This window comes from Hippopotamus amphibius, chromosome 15 (genome assembly GCF_030028045.1).
Source record: "Hippopotamus amphibius kiboko isolate mHipAmp2 chromosome 15, mHipAmp2.hap2, whole genome shotgun sequence".
Taxonomy (NCBI): Eukaryota; Metazoa; Chordata; class Mammalia; order Artiodactyla; family Hippopotamidae; genus Hippopotamus; species Hippopotamus amphibius.
The window spans coordinates 13,309,422-13,325,022 of record NC_080200.1 but is presented as its reverse complement, the minus strand read 5'-3'; the positions used below and the strand labels follow the sequence as shown (position 1 = coordinate 13,325,022).

The following is a 15,601-nucleotide window of genomic DNA, read 5'->3' as shown; positions in this document are numbered from 1 at the left end:
AAGAAAACAAACAAACAAAAAAACAAAAACAAAAGCAAACAAACAAAAAAAACCACGTTGGAGACGAAACAACACGCTACTAAATAAAGACATCGCTAAAGAAATCAAAGAGGAAATTAAAAAATAACTAGAAACAAATGAAAATGAAAACATGATGACCCAAAACCTATGGGATGCAGCAAAAGCAGTTCTAAGAGGGAAGTTCATTCCAATACAATCCTACGTCAATGAATGAGAAAAATTTCGAATAAGCAACCTAATCCTACTTCTAAAGCAATTAGAGAAAGAAGAACAAAGAGTCCCAACGTTAGCAGAAGGAAAGAAATCATAAAGATCAGATCAGAAATAAATGAAAAAGAAATGAAGGAAACAATAGCAAAGATCAAGAAAACTAGAAGGTGCTTAATTGAGAAGATAAACAAAATTGAGAAGCCATTAGCCAGACCCTCTGGAAGAAAAAGGGAGAAGACTCATATTGACAGAATCAGAAAGGAAAAAGGAGAAGTAACAGCTGACACTGCAGAAATACGAAGGATCATGAGAGACTACTACAAACAACTATATGCCAATAAAATGGACAACCTGGAAGAAATGGACAAGTTCTTAGAAAAATACAAACTGTCAAGACTGAACCAGGAAGAAATAGAAAATATGAGCAGACCAATCACAAGCACTGAAATTGAGATTGTCATTAAAAATCTCCCAACAAACAAAAGTCCAGGGCCAGATGGCTTCACAGGTGAATTGTATCATACATTTAGAGAAGACCTAAAACCTATCCTTCCAAGCTCTTCTGAAGAATAATAGAGGGAGGAACACTGCCAAACTCATTCTACCAAGCCACCATCACCTTCATACCAAAACCAGGCAAAGATGTCACAAAAAAAGACAATTACAGGCCAATATTACTGTAGTACATAGATGCAAAAATCCTCAACAAAATACTAGCAAACAGAATCCAACAGCACATTAAAAGGATCATACACCTTGATCAAGTGGGGTTTATCCCAGGAAGGAATCGTCAATATATGCAAATCAATCGATGTGATACATCATATTAACAAATGGAAGGATAAAAACCATATGATCACCTCAATAGATGCAGAAAAGGCTTTTGATAAAATTCAACACCATTTATGTTAAAAACTCACCAGCAAGGGGCATAGAGGGAAACTACCTCAACATAATAAAGGCCACATATGACAAACCCATAGCCAACATCATCCTCAATGGTGAAAAACTGAAATCATTTCCTCTAAGATCAGGAACAAGACAAGGGTGGCCACTCTCACCACTGTTATTGGGCATAATTTTAGACACAGCAATCAGGGAAGTAAAAGAGCAAAAGCAATCCAAATTGGAAAAGAAGAAGTAAAACTCTCACTGTTTGCAGATGACATGATTCTATATATAGAAAACACTAAAGATGCTACCATAAAACTGAGTTAATTACAGAATTTGGTAAACTAGCAGGATACAAAATGAGAGTTAATCACAGAATTTGGTAAACTAGCAGGATACAACATGAATGCACAGAAATCTCCTGCACTTCTATACACTAACAATGAAAAATCAGAAAGAGAAATTAAGGAAACACTCCCATTTACCACTGCAACAAAAAGAATAAAATACCTGAGAATAAACCTACTTAAGGAGGCAATAGACCTGTACACAGAAAATTAAAAGACACTGATGAAACAAATCAAAGACAACACAAACAGATGGAGAGATATACCATGTTTTTGAATTGGAAGAATTAACATTATGAAAATGACTATGCTACCCAAAATAATCTATAGAGTCAATGTAATACCTCTCAAATTACCAACGGAATTTCTCACAGAACTAGAACAATAAAATTACGTATATGGTAAAACAAAAGTCCCCAAATAGCAAAAGCAATCTTGAGAAGAAAAAACAGAGCTGGATGAATCAGACTCGCTGACTTCAGACTATACTACAAGGCTACACTAATCAAGACAGTATGGTACTGGCACAAAAATAGAAATATAGATCAACAGAAGATGATAGAAAGCCCAGAGATAAGGTGCATATATGGGCAACTTATCTTCAACTAAGCAGGCAAGAATATACAATGAAGAAAAGGCAGCCTCTTCAATAAGTGGTGCAGGGGAAACTGGGCACCTACTTGTAAAAGAATTAAATTAAAACATTCCCTAACACCATACACAAAAATAAACTCAAAATGGATCAAAGATCATAGTGTAAGGCCAGACACTATAAAACTTTTAGAGGAAAACATAGGCAGAACACTATGATATATCAAAGCAAGATCCTTTTGACTCACCTCCTATCATAATAGAAATAAAATCAAAAATAAACAAATGGGACTTAATGAAACTTAAAAGCTTTTGCACAGCAAAAGAAACCATAAACAAGACAAGAAGAAAACACTCAGAATGGGAAAAAATATTTGCCAATGAAACAACTGAGAAAGGATTAAACTCCAAAATATAGAAGCAGCTCATGCAGCTTAATACCAAAAAAGCAAAAAACCCAATCCACAAAAGGGAGGAAGACCTAAATAGACATATCTCCATGGAAGACATGCAGATGGCTAACAAACACATGAAAAGATGCTCAACATCACTCGTCATTAGAGAAATGCAAATAAAAGCCACAATGAGGTATTACCTCACACCAGTCACAATGGCCATCATTAAAACATCTAGAAACAATAAATGCTGGAGAGGAAGTAGAGGAGAGGGAACACCCTGCACTGTTGGTGGGAATCTAAGTTGGTACAGCCACTATGGAAAACAGTTTGGAGGTTCCTTAAAAAAGTAAAAATGAAACTACCATACCACCCAGCAATCCCACTATTGGGCATACACCCAGAAAAAAAACATAATCCAAAAAGAAAAAATATATTTTATCACTCACCATGCACTGCACTAAATTAGGACAAATCCAGTTTCTAATTTCACAGAGCTTACATGTAAAAGAAAATTCTTTCTCAGCTAGAGTGAAACCAGAACCCCATGAATAAAGTCTCAAAGTCCTTACATTTTGTAAGCTGAGATGGCTAAAAAGGTGTATATAGAACTGCACATTTTTTAAGTTTTATACACATATATAATCGATTGTTTCATCCTCAGCATGTGATCTAGGCAAGATCTAAATCCAGAGAATTGCACCTACAAGAAATGTCCTATGGACTCCCACTGACCACATTTGTATCACTTTGAACAAAAACAAAAATGATTGTAGGTAATTATAACACATTAAATTCAAAATATCCGAGTCCACCGTGATGTTGAAAATATTAGCCAACAAATACAGAATATATGATAGGATTAGAAAATCATACTTATTCAATATCCAGGAACTGGCAACTAAAAACACCAGGGGAAATCGTTGTTCAAGAACAGTCTAGTCCCACAGTGTCAAAGAATCCCCTCAGAGACTACTGCTTATTTACAATGGTCAAAGGGTACACTTACAATATAGAGATTGGACAGTCCCTAGCTGAACTAATATCAAGCTTAATATCATTAGTAGTGGTCAGCCTGACATGATGTATATTCTGATGAGACATGAAGTTACAACAACCCATTGGTGCTAAAGAATTTGTGGCAAATTGGTCTAACCTAAATTTAATCTAGCCTCTAGACCAAGAGTTGGCAAACTATAACCTCCAGGTCAAATCCAGGAAGCCGCCTGCTTTTGTAAAAAAAACTCTTATTGGATCATAGCCACACCCATTCACTGATTCATCGTCCACGGCTGCTTTCAGGCTACAATGTCAAGGATGTCATCTGCTTTGACTGCTTGTGAAAGAGACTTCAAGGCCACAAAGTCAAAAATATGTACTACCTGGCCCTTTCTAGGAAAAGCTTACAGGCACCTGTTCTTTCAGCCCTGACTTTCAGTATACACGAAATACAAGGGAAAGGCACACAACTTAAATGACATCAGGAGGAAACAATCAGGCAAACACAGAACATAGGGCATTCAATAAGCCCATTGGTTTGGACTCTTTTAAAGTCAATATCATTGTAAAAAGTGACTAAGGCTATTCTAGACCAAAGTGACATAACAGTCAAACTCAATGTCAATTTTAGTAGGGCTCTTGTTCAGACACACAGCTATAAAAAAATATTTTGGAGACAATTGGGATAATTTGAATATGCATCATATATTTAAAGTTATTATGAATTCTTGATTTTCCTTAGTGTAATAATAGTACTGCAATTATGTACAGCATTTTCTTTAAATTCTTCAATATTTGAGGAAGACATATTTAAGGATGAATGTTACAATGTGTTCATTGAAAATCAACTATGAGCAAGAAAATACACACATTGAGAAATATTTTGTAATGTGGCAATATCTTAATAATTGTTGACTCAAGGTAGAGTCTATGTAAGATCTTATTTTTCATTATTCCAAATTCTTTCTGTGTTTAAAAGTTACAAATAAAAGCTATCATAAAAGTAAATAAATGTATTAATTAGTTTTTAATTGCTTAAAAATATATATACCCATGAAGTTTTAGATGTACAAAAATGCCTTTTTCTACACAAAACTAATTTTGTAAATAGATATATTACAAATACATGAATTTGTTTGGCTATATGCTGATGCATTTAAAATCTAAAAATTAAAAATAAAACACAAGTGTTAAAACATTACCAGAAAATAAAGAGGACTTCCATGTCTGCCTAGGAAATAGAAAACTGAAAAAGGGCCACCCACAACTTAACAATGAGAAATATCCATACAAACTACAACAAGATTCATTCTCTTGGACCCATAGAGAGCTGAGGTAACAAACCACAAAGGAGCCTAAATTCTAAGAAAAGACAAGATAATCCACAGAACGATCATCAGGAACACTGGCTTACATATGGCAAAACAAAACAAAATTAAACAAAACCAAAAAGACTGATTTGACTGCCATAGAAACGCTTACAGGGAAATCATCTAAATATTGAAAATAATTGCTAAGGGCCAAGTGTGGGAAATCATAAGAATATAGAATATCTGAGGAAGTGGCAAGAATGTGGAGACATCCTCTCAGAGATGCAGCCACAATGGGCAGATCTACAGCTGAAAGTAAAACCCTCTGGAAAAACCACCCCACAGTAGGCACAAGATAACAAGGTAACACTAAAATAAATTGGAGGCAGAGTGCAGTGAATCCTAGCTAGATACATTCAACTTCCTCAAAAATAGCCTACTGAAAGAACAGATTGCTATTTCTGATAATAAATTAAATATGCTTCAGTGTCTGGAGTCGTACACACACTGTCCGACATTCAGCTGAAAATTATGAAACACAACCAAAAGCAAGAAAAGAACAACCATGAAGAAATCAATGGAACCAGACTTAAAGATAAACTAACAGACAGGAAATACTAAATAATTATGATAAATATTTTAAAGGCTCTAGAACAGTAGTTCTTACCTGGGGGACAATTTTGCCCCAGGGAACATTTGGCAAAGTCTGGAGACATCTTTCATGTCACAGTTGGTGGGGAGCCTACAGGTATGTACCGACTGAAAGCAAGGGGTTCTGCTCAACATTCTACAATGCACACAACAGCCCCAGCCACAAAGAACTATACAGTCCCTCAAATGTCACATGGTTCTGAAGTTGAGAAACTGGGCCCCATATCCCCTATACTATACAGACCCTAAAAGCAGGTGTCTTTCTTTTCTCCCTTACAAAAAAATTTGCTACAGAAACATGTAAAGTGTAAAGACAAAAAAAAATTTGAACAGGAAAATTCACTCTCTTTTGTTACCCCCAAGGTTGAGAAACCCTGTTCTACTGGGAAAAGTGGGCAATATGAACATACGGGAAATTTCAAAAGAAAAGAGAAGCTAATATTTAACATTTCATAGATTACATTCTTTTACACAAAATCCAAAGACATTTGACTTAAATAGTCATACATTACAAATAATCTATACAGTTAAGTAAAAATATACAATACAAATTAAAAGTAATGTTTTCAGAGTTTTATGATGACTCTAAATTCAGTATTTTACAAAAAAAACCTGGCCTCAATCCTTGGCAAAGTTGGGAAGTTCTTGCAATGCCACATGTTTGCTAATAATTGAAGTTTCTACAGTTTTGGGGGAGGATGCTTTGTCAGATGTAAGACATCAAAATTTTTCTCAGTTGGTCCTGTTTTCAATTAACTAGATACTTTCTAATTAAAAAGTGTTCTTACTTTGTTTGAAATTTGCAAGCCTCCATTCATACTGAATGGCAAAATAAATGGGGATATATATGTATGAATAAAAAACAATAAAATACATATATCTGTAGCATAGCTTCTATAAATACATGAAAATATCTCCCATATACAGTACTGCGTGTAAAACAAAACCAGCCTGAAACACAATATGCACATTATAACTGAGTTAACTCTTATAAGTCATAATGTATATTTTACAGTTGCAAAGTCAAGACCCTAAGCTTAGAGGCATTAACAAAAGGTTTCATAACTTCTTTTGTATTATCTGAGATGTTGCAACAAGAAGATATTACTTCTAATATGATTTAAAGGTTGTAATTTTTGCCTTGGGTTTGTAAGGAAGAATACACATTTGAGTCATAATGTGAAAGATTTCTTCTGAGGGAACAGGGATTGAGACAGGGTTCAAGAAGAAATTTGGGAGAATCTTTCATTTCTAGTGAATTATTTAAAGTTACAACATAAGCACTTACTGCTTGTCTACTTCACAATAGATAATGTACATAATGAGATGTCTTCTACATGTTTGGGCAAATAATTCAAATCTTATAACTACTCATTTTTGTTTTGACATGAAGATCAAACAGAAATACAGAAAACGTGTAATGTTGAAATTTATCAGGAAGAGCATTAGTCGGGATTACAGGCCGCTCTGCGGTACCAGCTTCCCCAAGCCTAATCTGTGTGCTTATAGGCAGTCACAGCTCTCAACTCAGTGTGGGGACCATGATGCTGTGCGTGGAGTGGAAACAGTAAAACAAGAGTATACGGAGGATCACCCTCTCCCTGCCCTTTAAGTTGAATACTCTCTTAAGACTTTCAACTTCTCCTGTCTCCCAACAAAGAAGCCCTGTGATTTGTACTTGATTGTGGGCCTTACTTTTTCATATCAGGGTCACAGCCCAAGGATTTCACAGACAGGTATGGGGTTTCTCCTCCTCCACTCTCAAAATCATGTCCATATATCTATCAAATGATCAACAAGCATCCACCTCAAAGTTGCAATTCTTGTTTTAATACTAAAATATTTACTAAAAAGGATCAGCTAAACAAATCAGACTTCAATTATAGTAGGAAAATACATAGCTCTGGGGAGAAAAAATGAAGGAATATGTATTTAAAAAGGAATATTTTCATGTGAAAAACACTAATCACAGAATCATACACATAGTTCGATACAAGTTTTCTGATATGTAAATACATAAATGCCTGTAGATAAACATTAAGAAAAATTAATGGCTATGTTGCAAAGTGTAAATCATGAATACCTTTGTAAACAGAAAAGAAAATGCATGTCCACCTGTGCCTCTGTGTTGAAGGAACCAGCTGTGGGATAGGGAAATTTTTTCCCATTTTGCTGCAAGCATACATTGTTTAAGTGTTTTAACGAAGAATATTCAAATCACAGTTTTGTGATTTAAAAAATCAAAATAAAATTCTAAGACATTATAAAAGAAAAAGACATTCATGTATAACATGGGGTTTATCCCTGGAATGCAAGGATTCTGCAATAAATGCAAATCAATCAATGTGATACACCATATTAACAAATTAAAGGATAAAAACCACATGATCATCTCAATAGATGCAGAAAAAGCTTTTGACAAAATTCAACACCCATTTATGATAAAACCTCTTCAGAAGGTGGACATAGAGGGAACCTACCTCAACATAAAAAAGGACATATACAACAAACCCACAGCAAATAACATTCTCAATGGGGGAAAACTGAAAGCATTCCCTCTAAGATCAGGAACAAGACAAGGATGTCCATTCTCACCACTACTATTCAACACAGTTTTGGAAGTCCTTGCCACAGCAATCAGAGAAGAAAAAGAAATAAAAGGAATCCAAATAGCAAAAAAAGTAAAACTGATACTGTTTGAAAATGACATGATACTATAGATAGAAAATCCTAAAGATGCCACCAGAAACCAACTTGAGCTAATCAATGGATTTGGTAAAGTTGCAAGATACAAAATTAACACAGAAATCTCTTGCATTTCTATACACTAACAATGAAAGATCAGAAAGAGAAATTAAGGAAACAATCCCATTCACCATTGCAACAAAAAGAATAAAATACTTGGGAATAAACTGAACTAAGGAGGTAAAAGATCTGCATGCAGAAAACTATAAGACACTAATGAAAGAAATCAAAGATGACACAAACAGATGGAGAGATATACCATGTTCTTGGATTGGAAGAATCAACATTGTGAACATAACTATACTACCCAAAGCAAGCCACAGATTCAATGCAATACCTACCAAATTACCAATGGCATTTTTTACAGAACTAGAACAAAAAATCATAAAATTTTATGGAGACAAAAAAGACCCTGAATAGCCAAATCAATCTCCATGGGGAAAACCTGGAGCTGGAGGAATCAGACTCCCTGACTTCAGACTATAAAACAAAACCACAGTAATCAAGACAATATGGTACTGGCACAAAAACAGAAATATAGATCAATGGAATGGGATAAAAAGCCCACAGATCAACTATGGTCAACTAATCTATGACAAAGGAGGCAAGGATATACAATGGAGAAGAGGCAGTCTCTTCAATAAGTGGTGCTGGGAAAACTGGACAGCTACATGGAAGAGAATGAAATTAGAACACTCCCTAACACCATACACAAAAATAAACTAAAAATGGATTAAAGACCTAATGTAAGGCCAGACACTATAAAACTCCTAGGGGAAATCATAGGAAGAACACTCTTTGACATAAATCACAACAAGATCTTTTTGGACCCACCTCCTACAGTAATGGAAATAAAAACAAAAATAAATAAGTGGGACCTAATGAAACAAAATCTTCTGCATAGCACAGGAAACTATAAGCAAGACGAAAAGACAACCCTCAGAATGGGAGAAAATATTTGCAAACGAATCAACAGACAAAGGATTAATCTCCAAAATATATAAACAGTTCATGCAGCTTAATATCAAAAAAACAAACAACCCAATCAAAAAATGGGCAGACCTAAACTGGCATTTCTCCAAAGAAGACATATGGATGGCCAAGATGCACATGAAAAGATGCTCAACATCACTAATCATTAGGAAATGTAAATCAAAACTACAATGAGGTATCACCTCACACCCATTACAATGGGCATCCTCAGAAAACCTACAAACAGTAAATGCTGGAGAGGGTGTGGAGAAAAGGGACGCTCTTGCACTGTTGGTGGGAATATATATTGATACAGCCACTATGGAGAACGGTATGGAGGTTCCCTGAAACACCAAAAATAGAGTTTCCGTACGACACAGCAATCCCACTACTGGGCATATGCCCAGAGAAAGCTATAATTCAAAAAGACACATGCACCCCAATGTTCATTGCAGCACTATTTACAATAGTCAGGACATGGAAGCAACCTAAATTTCCATTAACAGATGAAAGGATAAAGAAGATGCGCTATACATATAAAATGGAATATTACTCAGCCATAAAAGGAACAAAATTGGGACATTTGGAGAGACATGCATGGACTTACAGATTGTCATACACAGTGAAGTGAGTCAGAAAGAGAAAGACAAATATCCTATATTAACACATATATGCACAATGTAGAAAAATGGTACAAATAAACCGGTCTGCAAGGCACAAATAGAGACACAGAAGGAGAGAACCAACATATGGACACCAAGTGGGGAAAGCAGGAGGGGTTGGGGTGAGATGAATTGGGAGATTGGAATTGCCATATATACATTATTAATAAGAAAAAATATATATGCAGTTTATTGTATGTCGATTGTATCTCAATACATGTTGTTAAAGAAAAACAAGAAATTCAAATATATTAATAACGAACTATGTCTCACTTTAAAGTGTTCACCTCTAGAGGAGATTTCTTCTCTGGATTATGGGGCCAATTTACAATTTTGGGGTGTGTTTGTATCTTCCATACTAGTTACTCTGCCTGCAATCTCTCTCCCTGGAAACGATTCATTCTCCACAAAGCACACCATATCTTTTAGACGTGGAGGAGGGAGGAGGAAACAACACCTAGTCACCCCCAATATGCTAGCTTTACTTCACTGCTTGAAAATGTCTAGCTCCTTCCTCAATCAGACAGTACACAGTACTTTTCCAACATGCAAACCCCTAAACAGAAGGCCCTCCCCCCAAAACTATGAAATAATGCCACAAACAATGATGCCGCGTTCACCTCCTACCACATCTTTACAGTGTTTCAGAGCTGAGAAATTCCGTTTATACTGAATTCAGTTTAAGCACTGGCTCAGCCAGTTGCCATTTATTCACCTTACAGAAATTATTTCATGCCATATGCCTTAGCTTCCTCATCTCAAAGCCCTCTCGTTATCTCCCCCAATTCTGTCTGGCATCACTCCATTTTCCCCTCTAGCTCTTCCAGTCTCTTCTCACAGTCAGTCATCCACATTTTCTCACCAGGACACCGCTGCCATCTGGCTGATCAATTCAGGCCCACAACAGTTTCCCCTGTTCTCTGACTCTCTCCAGCTCCTTTCCAGGCTCTACATTCTTCTGATATTTTCACATCTACCATGCACGGAAATCTTATCTCTTGGTTCTCACAATCCTCAACGCCCACACCTTGGGTCCTGAGTCCCTGACTCAGTGTTCATGGATTCCCTGATGCCCATGCAATCTCAGTTCCACTTAGTGCAGATCCACCGTCTCTGGTTTCCATTTACAGGAAGTCGGAATGTCTGGTTCCCAGAATCCTCTTGTCACAGACTTCCGGTTTCCAGACTCTAAGGATACCAACTTCTGGCAATCAGTTACAAAGGACTGAATCCTAGCAAAGGTCATTGATATTCACCAGACCACAGGAAGTCTCTCCTCTAAAAGCCTCTGTAGTAGGGAGCTCAAGGAGAACACTGACCTCAAGATGTGCATTGCAGGTTTGAGGGAGGAAAACAGAAACCACTGAAATGAGCAAAATGGTTGAAAAAAGACACCATTAACAAAGCCTGAAGACAAGTTAAAATATTTGCAATATTAATAAGCAATGAATATCTATAATGTATGAAGAACTTCTAAAATTCAATATTAAGACTAACAAAATAGTAGAAACAGAAATTCATAGGTAATTATCAGAAAAATATAAGCAACTTGCTAAAAGTACATAGTAATCAAGAATATTGATATTCATACAAGGAGCTAATGTTGCCAAGTATTAGTTTGAAAAAATCTTCAGTATCGTAATCAAAACATTCAGTATTGATTAGACCAGGGTGAAATGGATATTCTCATATGGTTCTACCCTAAACAGATATAAACACTTTATTCAGCAATTTGCCACTAGCTATAAAAATTTAAGATGCACATACCCTAGGGCCCAGAAATCCCTCTTCTTTTAATACACTTTAAAGAAGCAGTCTCTTATTCATAGAAAGATATTTATGAGAAGGTTTTTTGCAGTAAATTTGCAAAAATGGAAGACTAAGATATATGCAAACAATAAAAGGTACAACACCAAGAGTGGACCCTAATGTAAACTATGGACTTTGGGTGATTATGATGTCTCAATGTAGGCTCATCAAGTGTAACAAATGGACCACTCTGGGGAGGGTTGTTAATAATGGGGGAGGCTACACATGTGAGAGGGGGCAAGAAGATATGGAAAATCACTGTACCTTCCTCAATTTTGCTGTTTACCAAAAAATGCTCTTGAAATATTGGTCTTTAAAATTATATATAGCAGTTAGTCTGAGGCCCACACCTCTTGTGCCTTCCTACATTCTCTTTTTGTTTTTAAGCTCTCTATTGGAATATAATTGCTTTACACTGCTGTGCCAATTTCTGAGGTACACCAAAGTGAATCAGCTGAATTTATACATGAATCCCCACCCTCCCTCAACTCCCTCCCACCCTCCCTATCCTGGCCCATCATCGAGTTTATCTCCTTATGTTATGCAGGAACTTCCCACGAGCTATCTATTTTATGTTTGGTTGTGTATATATGTCAATGCTGCTCTCTCACTTCTTTCCCCTAAGTTGCCCCCTGAAACTATGACATTAACATGGTCTTTCTCATGTGGGTTCTGAGTCCACCAATAGGCTTGGAGAATCCTTCCAAAGGACTGTCATCCAATCCAAAACATAAGCCCTTTTATGGGTGCATATCCATAGCTATTCATTGCAATAAAAAATAGAAAATTACAAATAATCTATTGTGTAAGTAAAAATATGTAAAAGGAATGGTTTTTAGAGTTTTTGGAGAACTCCAAGTATCTGGCATTCAAGGAGAGGAGAGAAATGAAGCAGAAAAATAGTTGGAAAATGGCTAAAACTTCGCCAAATTTATTGAACGACAATTTACTGATTCCAGAAGCTCAGCAAACCCTAAACAAAATAAATGTAGAGAAAAGTACAACTAAGTATATCATAAATGAAATGCTGAAAACCAAAGATGAAGAGACAATCTTAAATGTAGCCCAAAAAAATGATATGTTACATACAGGGAAACAACATCATAAATTTCTCTCAACTTCCTATCAGAAAACATTGAACCTGGAAGACAGTGTAAACTTAGAGGGTAGTAGCAGTTGGAACACATGGATGCATCAAATCCAGGTGTGCTATCACATCCCGCAGGTCCAGCTTCAGGGGGACGGGATGATGATGTAGCCAGGGCTGTGAAGAGAGCTATTTACATATGAGCATTCTGTGTTATCCCATTCAACTTCTCTTCCTTCCTCTCAGACAGACCCGGAATTCTGGCCCTGATTGGAGGACTTACTTTGGCTTATAGGGTTTGGCAAACTACAGGTCATGGACTGGCTGCCTGTATTTGCAAACAAAGTTTTATTGGCACAGAGCCATGCCCATTCACTGATATATTGTCTATGGCTGCTTTTTTGCAGCAACCACAATGCTGAGTCATTGGGACAGAGACTGTAAGGTTCACAAAACTAAAACTATTTCCTGTCTGGGCTGTTATAGAAGATTTACTGACCTCTGGTACAGCACGGGAAGGATCTCAGAGAAGAGACCTCATCCCCTTCCTTTATGAATGCTACTACCAGAAAATGAGTCCCTGACTCAGAGGTCCATGAAAATGTCAAATATGCAACTTATTCAAAATGTTCACTGCTACCAGACAACACAAATGTTCATTAATAGGAAGTAAATATGGTACAGCCATACTAGGGAATATTCCACAGTTGTGAAAAAGCTATATATGAAAAATAAATTCCAAATTATATACATAGTATGAACCCATTGCTATATCATATACATATACATATATATATATCATATATATACATATGTATGACTATATAGATAGATATAAAAGTGTAAACAGTAGTTATCTATAGAAAAAATGACTCTGTGAATGAGGGATGGGTCAGAAATGGCATGTGAGAAGAAACTAGATTTCTGTCTCTTTTAAATGGGTTACAACAAGAAAAAATATTATATACTTCTTGTGCAATTAAAAATATATTAAATCATTAAGTTACTAAAAGAAAGGAAAGAGACTCATATAGGTGGATAATTACTTCTGCCTATTGCTAATGATATTCATACCCTGACTTTTATGATTCTCACTCATACACAATGGCTGAATTTGTGAATAGAAAAATATTTTAATATTTTCCAGACTCCATTTTACTCAAGTCTCTCTCCACAAAAACAACAGCCTTCCAAAAGCATAACTAATTTTGTGGGAGAGGGATGTCACTTTCTTGTCTTAAAGCTTCAGCTTGCTTTGTGAGGCAGATGGCATAAAGTCCAAACTCCTTATCTTTTTCCCAGTATATGTCGATTCCTTCCAAATACCACTCCAGGCAGACCTTCCAAGCTCATCTCCTCCTTTCAGACATGATCTCAGTATAGTAGCATTTTTTAGCACTGCTGCTTAAGTATATCTACACCTGGGAGCACATCCTGGCTCAGTTCCTTGCTAGCTGTGTGACCATGGACAAATTAGTTCATAGCCTTAAGTCTCATTTCCTTCATCCTTACAGTGGGTGTAAAAGAGTCCTTTACTCATAGAGTTGTTTGCTATAGGAAATGATATATTTTCTGATTGAACAAATAGCAATTGATTTCTTATCACAAATCTGGCACTATGCTATGTGCTTGGCACTGGATAGCCAATGGGTAGGAAAAATAGACATAGTTCTTACTCCTTAGAGCCAGGAATCTGGTGAAAGAGAAATCTACGTGTTAGCAATTGCACAATGAGTGGACATCAGTAAAAATTGAGGCGAGTGCTATGAATAAAATGAACACAATTTTTGAAATCTTTCCAAAGATAATCCTTGAGATGTTAGTTGGTATATAGATGGATGTTTTCAAATTTTTATTAACTTCTACTTCTTTTAGCGTATACTGAGGAAAAATTCATGACTGCCTAGGATGATGCTAATTTTTTTTAAAAATCTGAGATTCAAGATAAAGATAAATGTGACAGCAGATATCAAGCATATCAAAAATCATGATGCTGTCATAGGGGTGCCTGAAGTTGGAGAACACTGACAATTCAAAGTGTTTTACACCCCCAGTGGTTAGTTCTCAGTGACTAGTAGTTGTCATTAGTGGAAGCCTCCTAGACCAGCTCCAGGCCATGCATGCTCTTTGGCTTCAGAACAACATGCAAGGGATGAGAATCAAGTGTGCCCCATGGGGTACCACCTACCTGAGTGTGGAAGACAAGAAAGTCAAAGAACAGGAGAGAGTAACAGAGAAAATTGTGCATCAAGTCAACCATTGATGTTCTCAGTGTGGAATTGCTGGCATTTTGTTTTTCTTTCTTCTTTCCATATATTTCCAAATGTTCTGCATTTTTCCTGAATTTCTTTTGAAATCAGAAACCCATTCTATGTTCTCTCTGAATAAGGCATCAATACTGTATTTCTAATCCAAACAATGGTTGCTCAAAGGCATTATATAGCGAATCTGTCCATGGATGACGGAGCGGAGAAGAGCGCTATGGGCACAGCTGCTCCTTTTCCTTCTCTTTTCTTGGAAGAGCTTCTAAGAATGGTCCCTTCATCTGGCCTTTCCAGGCTTTCCCCCCTTCTCACTATTTCTCAGTTCTTTTCTCTACATCCCCCACCCCACTTTGTCCTGAACACATCACTGTCTCCTCCTACCTTTATCTCCCTACGCCTCCTGAAGCCTGCAGCCCCCCAGCCTATCCAAACCCCTTGTCCATACCATCACTGACCCATTTTCTCTTCCATTTCTCCCATTTCAACCTCCCTGATCCACTCATTTCCACCAATCCCAGAATCCCCCAGGCCCCAGCTGCTAAAGAGCCTTCAGAACACTCTTGCTCCATCCAAATGCCCATCTCCTATTTCCCTCCCTGGTCTGACCTATCTGCCCTACCTTGCACATTCTCTTCATGCTCTCCCAT

At 36.7% G+C, this 15,601-nt stretch overlaps 1 protein-coding gene across 1 annotated transcript in view; it reads right to left on the bottom strand.

The window, feature by feature from the left end:
- The window catches only part of LOC130836241 (adhesion G protein-coupled receptor E2-like), an 86,569-nt gene extending 70,968 nt beyond the window's left edge, over positions 1–15,601 (bottom strand). Inside the window, exon 1 of the mRNA XM_057708308.1 lies at positions 15,574–15,601. Coding sequence (XP_057564291.1) covers positions 15,574–15,601 — 28 coding nt within the window. The remainder of the gene's footprint in view (positions 1–15,573) is intronic.